Source organism: Pipistrellus kuhlii, unplaced genomic scaffold, assembly GCF_014108245.1.
Source record: "Pipistrellus kuhlii isolate mPipKuh1 unplaced genomic scaffold, mPipKuh1.p scaffold_m20_p_1, whole genome shotgun sequence".
In the NCBI taxonomy this organism is placed as follows: domain Eukaryota; kingdom Metazoa; phylum Chordata; class Mammalia; order Chiroptera; family Vespertilionidae; genus Pipistrellus; species Pipistrellus kuhlii.
In genome coordinates, this window is record NW_023425404.1 from 185,655,974 (window position 1) to 185,671,471 (window position 15,498).

General features: G+C 45.9%; 1 protein-coding gene across 1 annotated transcript in view; it reads left to right on the forward strand.

The window, feature by feature from the left end:
- SEL1L3 (SEL1L family member 3) overlaps nt 1–15,498 on the forward strand; it is a 116,484-nt gene that overhangs the window by 15,495 nt on the left and 85,491 nt on the right. The window contains exons 3-5 of the mRNA XM_036419145.2: nt 10,053–10,179; nt 12,851–12,972; nt 13,350–13,465. Coding sequence (XP_036275038.1) covers nt 10,053–10,179; nt 12,851–12,972; nt 13,350–13,465 — 365 coding nt within the window. The remainder of the gene's footprint in view (nt 1–10,052; nt 10,180–12,850; nt 12,973–13,349; nt 13,466–15,498) is intronic.

Sequence of the window (15,498 nt, forward strand, 5' to 3'; positions counted from 1 at the left end):
CCAGGAAAGGGGAAACAGACATGGAGCTAAAACTCTTAACTCGACTACTGGCCTTTATTCGGACTCCACCACTTTGATTGATTGGTTTCAGAGAGGATGGGAGAAGGAGAGAGAGATAGAAACATCAATGGTGAGAGAGAATCATTGATTGGCTGCCTCCTGCATGCCCCCCACTGGGGATCAAACCCAAAACCTGGGATTGTGTCCTGACCAGGAATCAAACTGTGACCTCCTTCCTGGTTCATAGGTCAATGCTCAACCACTGAGTCATGTCGGCTGGGCCAGACTCCACCTCTTCCTTTGTGCATGTTTGTGTGTGTGCAGAGTTCAGTGTAATTTTATCTTATGTTTTGTTTTTAATCTCCGTGTTCTGTGTCTGGCTTAGCCCGTGTCTGTATGGTGCTCTAAGTATGAGATACCTGGAAGCAGAAGGCGAATCCCTATCCCGCTTGTGTGAGCATCGGGTGGGAGGGTGGGTAATTAAACACTGAAATCAGTGAATGGAATGCATGTTAATGATCAGTGCGCATCCCTCTCCCAGTCAGAAGCCCGTGCCAGCGTCCGTCGGAATGGCCTTCTGCAGAGGGACCCGGTTTGTTAAGGAGAAGGAGGCAGGGGGCATGCACAGCCACAGTTTTGCTGTGCTTTCGATGTTGTCAAGATTTAATGATCCCATTTCGTGTTTGGCCCACTCACATATTTCTCATTAAAGAATGACTGGATTGCAAGCTGGAAGTTTTCACCTGAAGTCATTTACGGCCTGGCTGAGTTCTTGGGGCACCTGCTCACAGCCTTAAAAAAAAAGTCTTTTTTGGTCCCTTCCCACATTCTCAGGTTTTTCTCCCCCACCTTCTCTGCACCATGACTCGTGGGGCGAGAACCGATCTAATGCAAGCATAACACAGAGTCACTGAAAATGGGGGAGCTCGTGTACCCTCAAAACTAGCTCTGCTTGCATGGCTGTGATTTGTTCTCCCTACCTTTAAAATACAATCAAAAGAGCAGCCCTGTGGAAGGTACCTCTGTTCTCGGCCTCGGCTGTACGGGGCAGGGGTGGGAGGGGGGGGGGAAGTTGGGGTGGGCAGGGGCCAGGCCTCTGGCTTGTTCTTTGCAGGGACACTTGGCGAACGCAAGTCACATCAGAACAAGATGGCATTAGGGAGCTGCTCAGTACCTTTCATGTTGTGTCTCTGTCTGTAGCCCGCACTGGTGGCGGGTGTGGGGAACATTTCTGAGTCAAATGACTGGTACCCTACAAGGGCGCTGCCTCTGGACTGAAGTACCTCCTTTCTGCTTTCTTTTCCTCTATAAGGGGAGTGACCCCGGTCCCCGTGCACAGTGGTGCCGTGCGTAAGACTGGAGTGACAATGCACATGGCCGAGGCGAGGCCGTGCCCACACACTCACCGTTACAGCTGATCTCCGGTGCCAGGACCGTCCCAGGCCAGGCCGGGGGTCTGATTTTTGGTAGAGATGCAGCGGACTTTTGTCCGGCCCTGCTGCGAAAACGTACCCTGGGTCAGAGTGGGCAGCCGCTCGGGACACCTGTGTGGCCAGGCTCGGCCACCTGCATGCTGGTGCACCTGTTCATGCTCCGTTCCAGGCGCATGGGCCAGAGGTAGCCAGGTACAGCACACCTGTGGCTCTACATACTACTGTCCATTCCTTGGGTGGTGGTGAGGGGACCAGGCCTTAGCCGTGGTCCCTTTCCCATCACACGTGTGCCTGATTCATGCGTGAACTCCCCCAGAGAGAGAAATCCACGCCCCTGGGGGGTTGCTGGCCCATCAGACTTCTCTTCCTATCATGCCCTGTTGTGGGAGGCCAGCTAGTCCTGTTCCCTCTGTCTCCATATCTCATTGCCTATTCAGTTCCCTCGCACCACCTGCATCGCTGTCGTGTGGTCTAAAGCATACCAGCTCTGTCTGGATGGTGGCCACAGCCTGCAGGTGGCCTTCCAGCTCTGCCTCCTCCCCCACCTAGCAGCAGTGCCAGCAGGTCCCATCACCTCCTGCGGGCAGTTGCTCCTATGCCAGTCGCTAAAGGTCAGCCTGTGTTGCCTACCGTGGCCCGTGAAATCTGTTCCTGTCCCCTTCCCACCCCCTCTCCCGCCGTGCTTCCCGTGCCCACCTGTTCTAGCCACGGGAGCCTGTTTGCTTCTCCACAAACCTACTGAGTTCTTTCCCTCGTAGGGGCATTTGTGCTACTGCTCCCTCCTAAGGTACTCCTCCCCCACTTCTCTTACTGCATCCTACCCCTGCACAGATGGCATCTCATCAGACATGACTTCCCTGCCCACCTTATCTCAGACAGCAGCCTCGCCCCTGCTACCCCACCCCATTGTTACCGCCTTTCTTTTTCCTCCATAGCCTTATTGCCACGGGACGTCGTCACTAACTATCTTTTATTGCTTTTTGCTGGTGGAGTGTCTTCATCCCAGAAACACAAGCTCCACCAGGCCAGGGTCCTGGACTGTTTTGTTCCAGGAACACAGTGCCTGTGTGTGTCAGGTGGTGTGCGGTGACTGATATTTGTCGCTTGAGTGATGAGACTGAGTAATGAATGCTCTTCACCAAGGGGCAAGAACCTTGTTCTCTCTGATGCTTGTGTGTGACCGTCACGCTGTGACAGCATCCTCACTCTGCGGGCTGTTGCATTAAGGAGCGGGTGGGGGTAGGCGGGGGCTGTGTGCCTTCCCTGGGGCTCCTTGCACACACTCACACTGCAGTTTCCCAGGTGGGGCCCGTGGTTCCTGTGGGCTGTGCTGGTTAAGGCTGCAGCCTTCAGGTCAGCGATCCTCCTTTGCAACCACACGTGAGCTCGCCTTCACCCTGTGCGCCTGCCCGTGTAGTTTGAGTCTGATTAGATTGATTCTGCACCCGTATATCTTGGCTAAAGCAGGTTCTTTTACCTGGATGGCTGCCATCCCTGACTCCCACTCCCCACCAACATCCTCCCACCGTTGCCACCTGCCCTGTCTTCCTGGCAAAATGATGCTCACATTTCAGTAGGCAGCTCAGAATTCAACCCTTCCCTCATCCCAACTCAAAGCATTTTTCTTTCCTTTATCTTTTTTTCTTTTGGATCCCCACAATCAGAAATTAACTCTCCACTCTTTGGCCTTCCCTAGCCCTCTGTTGTTCCACCACCCTATATGATGTGTGTCATGTTCAATTTAATTAAACAAAGGTTGATTGGGTACCTACTATGTGCCAATTTCTTTCTTTTTTTAAAATTATATTTTATTGATTTTTTTACAGAGATGAAGAGAGAGGGATAGAGAGTCAGAAACAACAATGAGAGAGAAATACCGATTAGCTGCCTCCTGCATACCCAACACTGGGGCTGTACCCACAACCAAGGCCAGAATCGAACCCGGGACCCTCCAGTATGCAGGCTGACGCTCTATCCACTGAGTCAAACAGGTTAGAGCTGTGCCAATTTCTTTACTCAATCTGGGCACTCAGAAATGCAGACACCATCTTCCCCTCTTTGTAGGAGATTATTCAGCTACCAATAGAATAGAAAGAAGCTATTCTATTGCCAGGTACTGTGTGAGGTGCTTTCGGTGGGTATCTAATTTAGATCTGCTCAGTGCTCTGGCTCATATTTACAGAGGAAGAAACTGACTGAGAGAGATAGCGTAAATTGTCTAAGGTCATGATGGAGCTGGGACTTGAACCCAAGTAGTTTGGTTCCCAATTGCTACACTTACCCACTAATCACTGCTGGGTGATACCATGGAGCTCTTTATTTAAGTCATTAATTCATTGGGGGGAAAAAACCTTACCAAGCAGTCTTAGTGTTAGGTGCTTTGCTAGCCTTCTTCACAGAAGAGGTGACATTTGAACAGAGACTGGAAGGATGAGTTGAGTTTTCATAGTCAGAGAAGGAATGGAGGGAAGGGCATCCAGGCAGAAGGGACAGGCAGAGGAGGGAGTGCAGGCTGATGGAGGAGGTGGGGGGTGTCCGTGCGTCTGCCTCCCTTGATCTGAGGGATAGCAAATAGGTTTCGTCTTGCATGCTGACCCAGAGTGGTTGGGTGTGGCTACCTCCATTGCCGTGATTCTGAGAGGAGTCTCTGCCCAGTGAGAGAGAGTGCCATGTGGACGGAGCACCAAAGTCTACCACAGGGTGGAAATGTGGAGGAGCAACACTTGTTTGTGGAGATGAGCAGTTCAGGAAATAAGACTGGAAAGGCAGGTTGGAGCCATGCCAAGATGTGCTAAACATTCTGCACTGCCCTGGCTGGTTTGGCTTCAGCCCATGGAATGAAGGGTCTCAGGTTTGATTCTGGTCAAGGCAATGTACCTCGGTTGCACCCTCCCGGCCCTGGTTGGGGGCATGAGGGAGGCAATCAATCTATGACACATTGATGTTTCTCTCTGTCTCTCCTTCTCCCTTCCACTCTCTCTAAAAACCAGGGGGGAAATATCCTCTGGTGAAGATTAAAAAAAGAAAGAAAGAAAATTCTACCCTCATGTTTCCCTGTAGGAACATTTTTCTGATTTTTTCCCTCTTAATTCAAAAAACCGGGGAGCATGGCACTTTTCTTCTTTCCCACGTTTCTTCCCTTTCACTTAAAATGCATTCTCATCTTCAGATCTGCTGGATTGGAAGAATGGTTTCTTAGAGCAGAATTCCATTATAACAAGCCAATAGAAGATTAAGTCAAATATTGGAGCCAGACTTCGCCTGTCTCTATGAAATATCAGTTTATGCAGCAGGATTACTCAAGTCAATGACATGATGATACTGTCTGTAATTACAAGAACTGTGTATTTGGCACTTTTAGAAGAAGAAGAAAAGAGACTTGGTTCCTTTGTTTTTTTCCCCCCCAGTTAATCACAGTAGTCTGAATGTCCCCGTAAGAACACTAATTAATGCCTTGTATCTGCATTGCCCTTTATGATTCTCAAAACACCTTCTCCATGCACATTGCCTCATTTAATCCTCATAATATTCCCGTGGGGAAGAGTATGATTCTCGTCTTCTCTTTACTGAGGGGAAGCCCAGGCTCAAGAGCGTGTTTAACTGGAGCCAACTTCCTGATGCTCCTGCTTTGCTGTTTCCGTCTTTCCCTAAAGTATGCTCATGCAGTCCCGGCCCAGGTCCCAAATCAGAAGGAATGCCCTTTGTCTTATGCTGAATTTTCACCGATGTCTATCATCCTGCTTTCCTTCCCCACTGGACTTAGTCCTTCTGAAGTGGACTGAAATCCATGGAGGCCCAAGGGCGGGGAGGCCTCTGAATGTGGCCAGTCCCTTCTTCCCTGCCGAACAGAAATGCTCAGAGGACGTTGTCCTCTTTTCTCTTAGCCAAAACAGGGACACAGGCACCCGGTTTACAAAGTTCAGATGGCCCATCCGGCTTGGCTCGGTGGTTGAGAGTCGAACTATGAACCAAAGGGTCACGGTTTGGTTCCCGGTCAGGGCACGTGCCTGGATTGTGATCCGATCCCAAGTAGGGGGTGTGCAGGAGGCAGCCCATCAATGATTCTCTCTCTTCATTGATGTTTCTATCTCTCTCTTGTTCATTTCATCTCTGAAATCAATTTAAAAATAATAAAACAGTTCAGATGGTGTAAAAGTGTTTGGGGGAAGAGCCCCCACACCACACTCTTCTTGTCCCGTTCCTAGAGGCCAGCTCAGCAGCACTCATTTCTCGTGTCTCCTTCCAGAAACATTCTCTGCGCCTGGGAACATTACGTGGATGGCTCCTTCTCTTCATCCACAGGAGGGAGGACGCCATACACGCTGCCCCGCACTCCCTCACAGTGCAGCCGAGATCTCTCTGTGCCAGCACGTGCTGCACACACTCGTTCTTTTCAATAACTGCTTAGCATTGCATTGTCCTGAAGGTCCTTAATTTCACTTATCTCCTGCTGATGGTCATGCAGGTCATTTATACTCTTTTTACCATTACCAGCAAGGTTTTGCCAAACATCCTTGTACGTGTATGTTTTTCTACACATACAAGGATGTTTGGAGGAAAAGTGACTGGGAGTGGAATTTATTAAGGCTCCTTGTATTGGACATTTCACAGACATCCTTAGTCACTCACTTCCCTGCCTAGCATCTTCTGGGGAAAGTTCTGAGCTAAATTGTACTTGGTGGAGAGCAGGGTGTTTGTTCTCCATCTTCAGCTTTAAGGAAAATAACCCTCTCCCCCTTCACCACTGTCTTTTGAATGCCCTGTGCTTGGAAAGCATTATTGAGTTACCTGCGCTCTAGCTTTCCTTCTCCAGGTTGAAAAATCTTAGCTTGTTGTCCTCTAGGTTCTGTTTACAGATTTATAGTCATAGTTATTCCCTGCAACAAGACTATTTCTTAACTTCTCCACAAAGGACCTCAGCCGCATTATTGTGACATGTTTGATGCACACCCAGAGTGGGGCTTTGTTTCGTGGAAATGGATCTTCCCCGGAGCAGGTGTCTTTGACAGGGCTCTGATCACTCAGCTGAACCAGGCAATGGGCTACTAGTCGTCCCAGCCACCCCACCCAAGGGTGATATGCAAAATGCTTAATAACTGGGAAGAGGTGGGGGGTGGGGCTCAGTCAGTCCCCAGGCGCTAGCCCTAGTGCTGAAATAGCATGGTGCTGGAGCCCTGCTGAGCCGCGCTCTACCCTGAAGGAGAGGCCCGGGTGGGTGGGTGGGTGGTGGTGTGGCCTTGGACATACATCTGTATTTAACAACCAGTGTGGCCTCACAGGGGCGTGCCAGCTGGACATCAGTCCTCGTTCTCGGGGAGGCCTTTTGACATGTGATGTGCTTTAAGCAGGAGCCCATTGGTCTGTAGTTGGAGACCAGGTTTGTGTCATACCTGGGTCCCTTATTTGCTATACAATCTTCAGCAAGACCTCACACTTTCCTTGTCTTCAAATGAAGGAGTTTGCACCACAGGATATCTAATGCCTCTTCTTGCTCTAAAATTAGAGGAAATAAAACGAAACAGCCAGGCAGGTGTGAACATCAACCTATAAAGAAGGAGGTCACAGTTTGATTCTTGCCCAGAATGAGGGATAACAACCATTGCCTAGCTTGCGGGCTCAATCTCCAATAGGGGACATAGCTGATCCATGATTCTCTCTCATCATCGATGTTTCTCTCTCTCTCTCCCTCTCCTTTCCTCTCTGAAATTAATAAAAATATTTAAGAGAAAAAAAAAAAAAAAACAGTCAAGGAGGCAGATCCAAACCTGAACTTTTTTCCTGGCATTTTATGTTTACGTTGTAATGATGGCCTTTTCCTATCAGCTTTCTCATTTTAGAAAAACCAAAGGAATGGATCTGGGGGAGAGACTTGAAAGAAGAGAGACTATTATTTGGCTTAGGTAGCATGGGCCACATTCTAGAATTGAGGAAAGTGTTGGCCAAAGAGAGATTCAAATCGTGACTTGACCACAGCAACAGTCTTCTGTTATTTCTATTTTTCATTGTTTATTCATTCGCTCACTCACCGAATACTTCTGGAGCTTCTTCAAGTGTCAGGCGCAGTTCTGGGCTTTGGGTACGGAACAATGAGTGACGTAACATCCCTGCCCTCTTGGAGCTTACACTCTAGAGGAAGTTGGACAAGCCACTTCACCTCTTTGGAGCTCAGTTTTCCCAGCTGCGAATTCTTTCCTGGTGATGACACTGGTTGTTAGTCCCCATTCTGGTGCCTAGGAGAGCCACCACTAACCAGTTGCAGCACTCCTAGCAGCCACAGGCAACAACTAGAAAAGAAGCCTGTGTGTCCTCCTAGGCTTGGTGAATTTGGAAGTCCTTTCCTGCCACAACACTTCATTCTCATTCATTATTTCTAATTAAATGTAAAAACAATATACTACTGCACGGAAGTTGCAATAGAACTCCACATCATAGAACTGTTATTAGAGCTACAGATTTTATAAGCAAACCACCGTTACTTTGGCCTTGTTGGCTACAGAAGGTGTATGTTCTTGTAAAATGATTTTAGATCTTTGGGTCTTAGTTTTTCCCTCCACTGTGTCTTCGCTGCAAGCTCCCCTGTTCAACCTGCTTTACTTTGATCCTGAGCTAAGGGCAGGCTCGTCAACATTCATTCACTTTTCATTCCTTTCCCTTCGGAGACCTCCTTTATAACACCGCCCTTTTCTGGAGTCAGGTCAGGCAGAATCAAATCCTGCTCATTCTGATAATGCTGCTAATACCCACTGGATAAATCCTCAGCGATCGCTAGCAGAGGGCCTGGGGGAGGGGGGGTCTGATATGGCCATCTGGTGTCTTCTGTTCCAATCAACACTGTGGAAGCCAAACCAGAGTTGGGCTGATATCAGCCTCTTGGTGATTTTTTTCCCCTCCCAGATTCCAAAGACAACATATTTGCAGTATTTTTATTTCTAATGCCCCCCTCCTCATCCCCATTACCTACTGGCAAGTCCAATGTGCCCAACATGAGCCCAAATTGTAAAGAAAAAAAGTTTGGAGTGTTTCTGTTGAAAGTGATAATGCCACACTTTGGGGTTTCCAAATGCATCTGTACAAAATGAAACAGGTGGGCTTGTGGGCACCGGGGAAATTTGGCTTACTTACTAGTAATTCTATCAGAAGCCTGAGATTATGAAAACTTTACTCCTATGATGTCCAAGTATTAATGATCCAGAGGTACCTCTTTATATATATCTCAACACTTTTTTTCCCCATAGAGAAATGAGAGCTGGGGCATTCATCATTCCAGACTGAGAGACCCATGATTTGTGCTATTTTGGCTTTGGGTAACTTGTACAGAAATCAAACTTTCCCTCCCCAAGAACCCCAGGGAAATAGACTATTTCCACCATTTAATCATGGGCATTTAAACCGAGGAGTGCTTTAAAGCAAGAGAAAAGTGATCTTTATTACTAGGTTGAGTTTAGTGAATTCATTCTTCTTTCCGGGGAGAGAGGTATGGGAAATAAGGAACTGGCATTAGCCTTGTTTAAAGCAATAGGTATTAAATACAGATGAGGTAGTTCAGTTCTTCCTTTAAGATTTGCTATGGACACCCTCTTTTCTAGAGCCACAGAGTTCTCCCACATTAGCAAAATAAAGTGGCGGGCTCTCTATTTGGTTTTGAGGGGCATAGGTAGTAATATTTGCATAGGGTATTGTGTTGAGTATATTAGGAAAGTCTGCACAGAAGGCAAAAGCCATAACTGTGCAATTTTGAGAGCATGGATTCTGAACCCAAACTGCTTGAGTTTGAATCCCAGCTCCACCTCTTATTATATAACCTTCTCTAAGAGTCGGCATCTATTAAATGGGAATAATAATAGACCTCATTTCATAGACGGTTGTGAAATTAAATGAGATTTTTTATTTCCCTGAAATGTGCTTTGCATACTGCCTGGACATAGTCTAAGTGTTAAATAAAAGTCATTATTTTGGCAGCTGATCTTCTATTTCTTCACCTATAAACTGGGGATAATAATGAGGATTAAATGAATGTATATATTTTGTACATTAAGTTATTATTATTTCATAGCCTTGTGGACCGTAGTGTATGCTGCTGATGTTTTAGTTTACTATTATGAGACAAATTCAAAATGCTTTTCTTAGCATTAGAAGGACAGCATGTAAAATGGTTAAGCACGTAGGAGCTGAGCTTGCAACGCGAAATTTGGATCCACCATTTAATAGCTGGGGAAATTTGGTTTTCTCACTAGTAATTCTATTAGATATGTACACAGAAGTCTGAGCTTATGAAAACTTTACTCCTATGATGTCCAAGTATTAATTATCCAGAGGTATCTCTTTCTTAGGCAAATAATTTTACCTCTTTGCCTCAGACTTCTCTGTAGAATGGGAAAGTAATACAGTCTAATTTATGGGGTTGCTGTGAAAACTAACTGGGATAGATAGCTCTGTAACATGCTGAGCAGGTGTGCCTGGTGTGTAGTCTATGTTCGAGAAATGTTTGCTAAGATTTCCAGACTATTTCATTTCGGTGCTCGACTAGAGAGAGCTAGGCAGAGGGGCCCAGGAAGAAGGTGATTTGGGAAGCAGTGCTTTTCTGGAGATAATTGAAAGGCAGCATCTTGTCTTTTGCAGATGTGGTCACCCTCCTGGGCTTTCTCTATGCCTCCAGTGGAGAGAACACAGGCATCGTGAAGAAGTTGCCAAGATTTCAGAACCGTGAGCTGGAGGCCACCCGGCGCCAGCGGATAGATTACCCAGTGTAAGAACGGGCAGAGGGTGGGGGCTGGGGAGACCATGCTTTTTTTGTTGTTGTTAATTCTCACCGAAGGATGTTTTTTCCATTGATTTTTTAAAGTAGATTTTTATTGATTTCAGAGAAGAAGGAAGAGGGAGAAAGAGAGAGAAAGAAACATCAATGACGAGAGAGACTCATTAATCAGCTGCCTCCTGCACGCTCCCCACTGGGGGTGGAGCTGCAATCCAGGCATGGGTCCTGACTGGGAATTGAACTGTGACCTCCTGGTTCATAGGTCCACACTCAATCTCTGAGCCACACTGACCTCCTGGTTCATAGGTCCACACTCAATCTCTGAGCCACACTGACCTCCTGGTTCATAGGTCCACACTCAATCTCTGAGCCACACTGACCTCCTGGTTCATAGGTCCACACTCAATCTCTGAGTTACAGTGGTTGAGTTCCATTGATTTTTTTTTTTTAAGAAAATGGAAGGGAGGGAGGGAGAGAGAGAAACATCGATGTGAGAGAGACATCAATTGGTTGCCTCTCACCTGAGCCCTGAAATTGCAACCCAAGCACCTGGAATCAAACCTGTGACCCTTTGGTGTGTGGGCCAATGCTCTAACGGTCCACATGTGTCAAACACAATCAGAGAAGGGGCCAAAATCTAAAATCCAGCCTAAATCTCGGGCCGAATGGTTTACTGAACAGTCATAAACTGTCATTGTGATGGAAATGCAGCGGAGTGCAGTGATGACAGCGCGGTGCGGGCCACATTGCAAGGCCTGGCGGGACGGATTTGGCCCGCGGGCCTTGTGTTTGACACATGTGCTCTAGCCACTAAGCACACCAGTTAGGGCTGGCCATGCTCTTTTTACCTAGGACCAGAGCAGGCTAGTAGAATCCCTTAAGAAGACAAGAAAAACCTATTGTCCCATGCTTTGCAAAAATATTGAGGTCTACATGGCTTAGGCAGAATTTGTGAACCGGAAAACTTCAACGTATTCTTGAATTATGCTTGCACTTACCAACCCTCAATTTGCCTTAGACTTCCTATGTCACGGTCCCAGGAAAGACACAAGTGGGGGGCAAGGTGCGAGAGCCTGAGGCGTTTGCAGGGTTTTGGGGGCAGCCAGCCACAGCCAGCACAGATTGCCGCCTTTGTCCTGCCTTTCCTGTCTCGGGAGAAGATTGGATGAGCTGCTGGAAATCACATCACTTCTGATCTCCGTTGATTTCAGCAAAATCCCAGATATATATTTTTCCCTTCTGCTGAATTAAAGATGCTGAAAATGGTTCCTGGTTCACCTCAGACTGGATGGATTTAGCAGAGTGATTTAATTCTTCCCCGGCTGCTGGCTGTAGAAAGATCTTGAGTCACTTTACCGAGCGTATGTTCTTGCTAAGCTTCCTTGTAATAACTTATCTTCATGAGCTTGCTCAGCTGGGTGGGTCAGGAGGGAGCTGTGTGGCACCATCTGTCTGCATATCTTACCATTGATTTGGAGGCCAGATTACAGAGCCCAGAATAAGCTAAACGACTTGTTGGCTAGGTCCCCAAAGAGCCCGGGGCCACTGCCACTTCCCCCCAAACTGTGAATCCTGGGAGGATGGAGAGAACTCCGTGCCTTTGTTTTGACCTTGATTCCTGTTTCATGTGCAAAATGCAGTTACTCCCCGTGCCTCATCTCTGAGCTGCTGGCCGCTCACTCGGTGTGTGACACCAAGCCAGTGTCCAGCAAATATTTGCTGAGTGATTGATGGGTCCTGTATCTTGGCTAAAATCTACCACAGTTAAGTTGATGACTGTCCTTTTATCCTCACGCCACAAATCACAGATGTACAATATTTTTTTTTCAACTAAAACAGCCCCAATTCAGACATGAAATAATTAGATTAATTGTCCCATATTGGCCAACCAGAACTATGACACTCAACCTAATGTATGCCTTAAAATAGTATGTATGTCCCAATTAGCATTAGTGATGCCATTTGCAGATTACGATGCTTTTTTCTACCTGATGCTTTTATCTTGGAAAGAGACAAAATTGCTCAGGAAGCCCTAATTATGTTTTTCTTTTAATCATCAAAATTAGAATAGTTTCTTATCAAATCACCTCTTATGAAAATCCAGATTCTCATTCTGTGTCTGGCTTTAGAAGACTTAATCAAGAATTCAGCTGAAACCGGTTTGGTTCAGTGGATAGAGCATCGTTCTGCAGACTGAAAGGTCCCAGGTTCGATTCCGGTCAAGGGCATATACATTGGTTTCGGGCACATCTCCAATAGAGGGTGTGCAAGAGGCAGCTGATCAATGACTCTCATCAATGTTTCTAGCTCTCTATCCTTCTCCCTTCCTCTCTAAAAAATCAATTAAAAAAATATATATTAAAAAAAAATTCAAATGGCAGGCCTGTGAGATTCTCTTAGAGGCACAGAAACAGAGGTTCAGGTGCAGGTATTATGTCTGCCAGTTGAGTACCATACTGCTTAACTCCTGTCTTTTACAGTTGTTATACCTATGCCTCCTTTGTCTCAAAAACCAAGCTTCGCAAGCTGATCTCCCTGATGAACACAAGGCAGATCTATCCCTTCATTAAAAAGAAAGCAATTTACTTGGTCATTGTTAACTATAATTACCTGTGTGTGGATGATACCAATCTGCATAATTTCCTCCCCCTCACTCTCACAGGTTTACTGTTTCCTTGTGGCTTTATTTACTCCATTATTGCAAGGCCAGTCTCTGCGGGATTCTGTACTTTGTTGATTCCAACGAGATGTACGGCACGCCTTCTGTGTTTCTTACCGAAGAGGGTAAGTATGAAACGGAACCTGAAAACGATATTGTCATTTTCTCATGCTCTGTCTATTGGTGTCTACGTCTGTCTAGAATAAGGAAGATGCTGTCAACGTGACAATTTAGTGCGAGTGATGGTTTTCAAATGCAGGCTTCAAATTAAACTTTTTTTTTCTTCTGGAAGCTTAAAATAGCTGTCTCTTTACAAAGGAATGCACGAATGTAATTTTTTTCTTTTCTTTCTGGTTTTGTTTTTGTTTAAAGGGAGAAGGAATGTGACTAGTCTGGTAGCTTCTTAGGATAATTGTTGAAAAGGTGTAGCCACTTCATTCACGTCTGAATTTTTGGTGGTTGTTTTTTTGGTCATTTTCATGAGTTTTCATTTTCCTTCTAGGCCTCTTGCATATTCAAATGCACCTTGTCCAAGGAGATGACCTTGCTGTCAAGACGAAATTCACCCTGCCCTTGAAGGAGTGGTTTCGCTTGGATATCTCGTTCAATGGAGACCAGGTACCTATGTGCGCTGCTCTGAGACACCTATTGGCATCATCACTTATCTGAAGCCTGGCTTTAAAGTCAGGAAGCAAGACGATCTCTAATAGCACATTTGTGGCAAATGATCAACGCCTTACAAAGATACAGTTTTTCAAACTTTTATGGATGGAAGTGTAAATCAAAAGAATCCCATCCCGTTTAATTGGCTCTGTAAAGTGCTTCCTTCAACCATACTGTGAGTGAGTAAATAAAATAGCCGGCTGTGTAGCCACAATTACCAGAGGAATCCAGCGCTTTTCCCCTGGCGGGAAAGGCTTTGTGGAGATAAATGTTAAAACAGCACTAGCCATGTTTATATAGTGTCATTGGCAGCTTTTTTTTTTTTTAAACAGGAAATTTATTAGTTAGTGGAGTCAAGAAATTGACTGTTTTTGGCAGTTGAAATGATTGCTTATGTTTGGCATAAACAGACAAATAATAATTAACAAACCTAAGTGGTAATCCTAGTGGGATGAAGGGTGTTTATCTATTTCGTACTATAAAAAAAAATTCATAAGTGTTTCAAACTCTCATAAGGCAGATATTATGGATTATGGCAAATCCGTTGTTATAACTGAATGCAATTCCCTTTTTCAATCTACACAATGTCGGTATGCTACTTTTGCTTCTGGTGGCTTTATCTTCTCATCGGCTTTCCTTATTGATTTGTGATTTTCCGACAACAAAACTGGAAGAGATGTCTTGTTTGCCTCTTGTATTATTAGATGGTACACAGGCCTCCCTCGGTGGCCAGATTTATCTCATTCCCTTTTTCTGAGGAGAAAAGATATCAGGCCAGTCCTTGTTGCGTTACTGGGAAGAGTCTGTGAGATGTTGGCTGGGGTGGTTAGTTTATTTCTTGAACGATGTTAGGTGACTCACTGTGGCCCATGTTTTAGCTTCTCATTTCCATGACGATTTTGATGGCGTAGCTTGGTTGCTCCTCACAAGGTCGGCTTAGGACTATGTTTCACTTAGGGATCAAGTCATGTCAGAGCAAATCCCAGATCTTATTTTGCACCTGCTGTATGCAAGACACTGTGCTCAAGCAGCTTACAGACTATTTTGGGGATTAACATTAAGCGGGAGAAGGGATGTCATAAGGTGAGTTTAATTGCCAAATGACTCACAGTGATTCCGAGACAAGAGACAGCGCTTCATGCCGGGATGCTCAGGGAAGCTTTCACAGAGAAGGTTCCAACGGATGGGCAGGACGAGATGTATAGAGGGGTGGGAGCATCATAGCACATTGCTGGGGGTCAGCAGATAAGCCAGTATGACCGGGGTAGAAATTTGTAGACTGCAGGACACTAATAGTAGGAAGAAAATGTCTTCAGTGCTAGCATGTGGAGAATCTTGATTATCATGGAATTTGGGTTTCTGCTTGCAAAGCAGCAGGGTGTCGTGGAAGCTTTGAGAGCAGAAGAGTAAATCAAAGTAGTTCTTTAATTAAAGAGAAGGATTCAATGGCAGAGCACATGCTCAGATCAAGCAGGAGAGAAGAATTAGGCAGGCCAGAGGGGGTGGAAAGAGAACAGATTTTTTTCTTTAGTAGACTTTTTATCTGTTTCCTTTCCATTCCATCAGTTCTGCCTAAAAAAATGTAGGTCCTGAAACAATACTTAATTGTTTTCCTACACAAAATCCATCTCTGTGGTGGGATGACCATATTCATCACTTTGACTAAATGGACAAATTGAATGAAAGTGAACGGTTGGCTGAGAGAAACAACTGGTTTGAGTCATTTCCTTCGTTCTGTAGATGGCTGAACGGGGCTGGTTTTTATGGGCTCGTTTGTCTTTCAGAGACACAGTGTTGTAGGCACATCTCTGAGAGCCTGGTTAGGCCAGCACATGTGTGGTAACCACTGGCTCTGGGCTGGCGCTAGGAAAGTAAAAGAGCTTCCTAACTCCAGGGGTTTGTGTTGGAATCCAAGACACCAAGAAGAATACATGACAGTTAATGACAGCTGGTCACATCCGGGACACAAATATTGTCACCATGGAAAT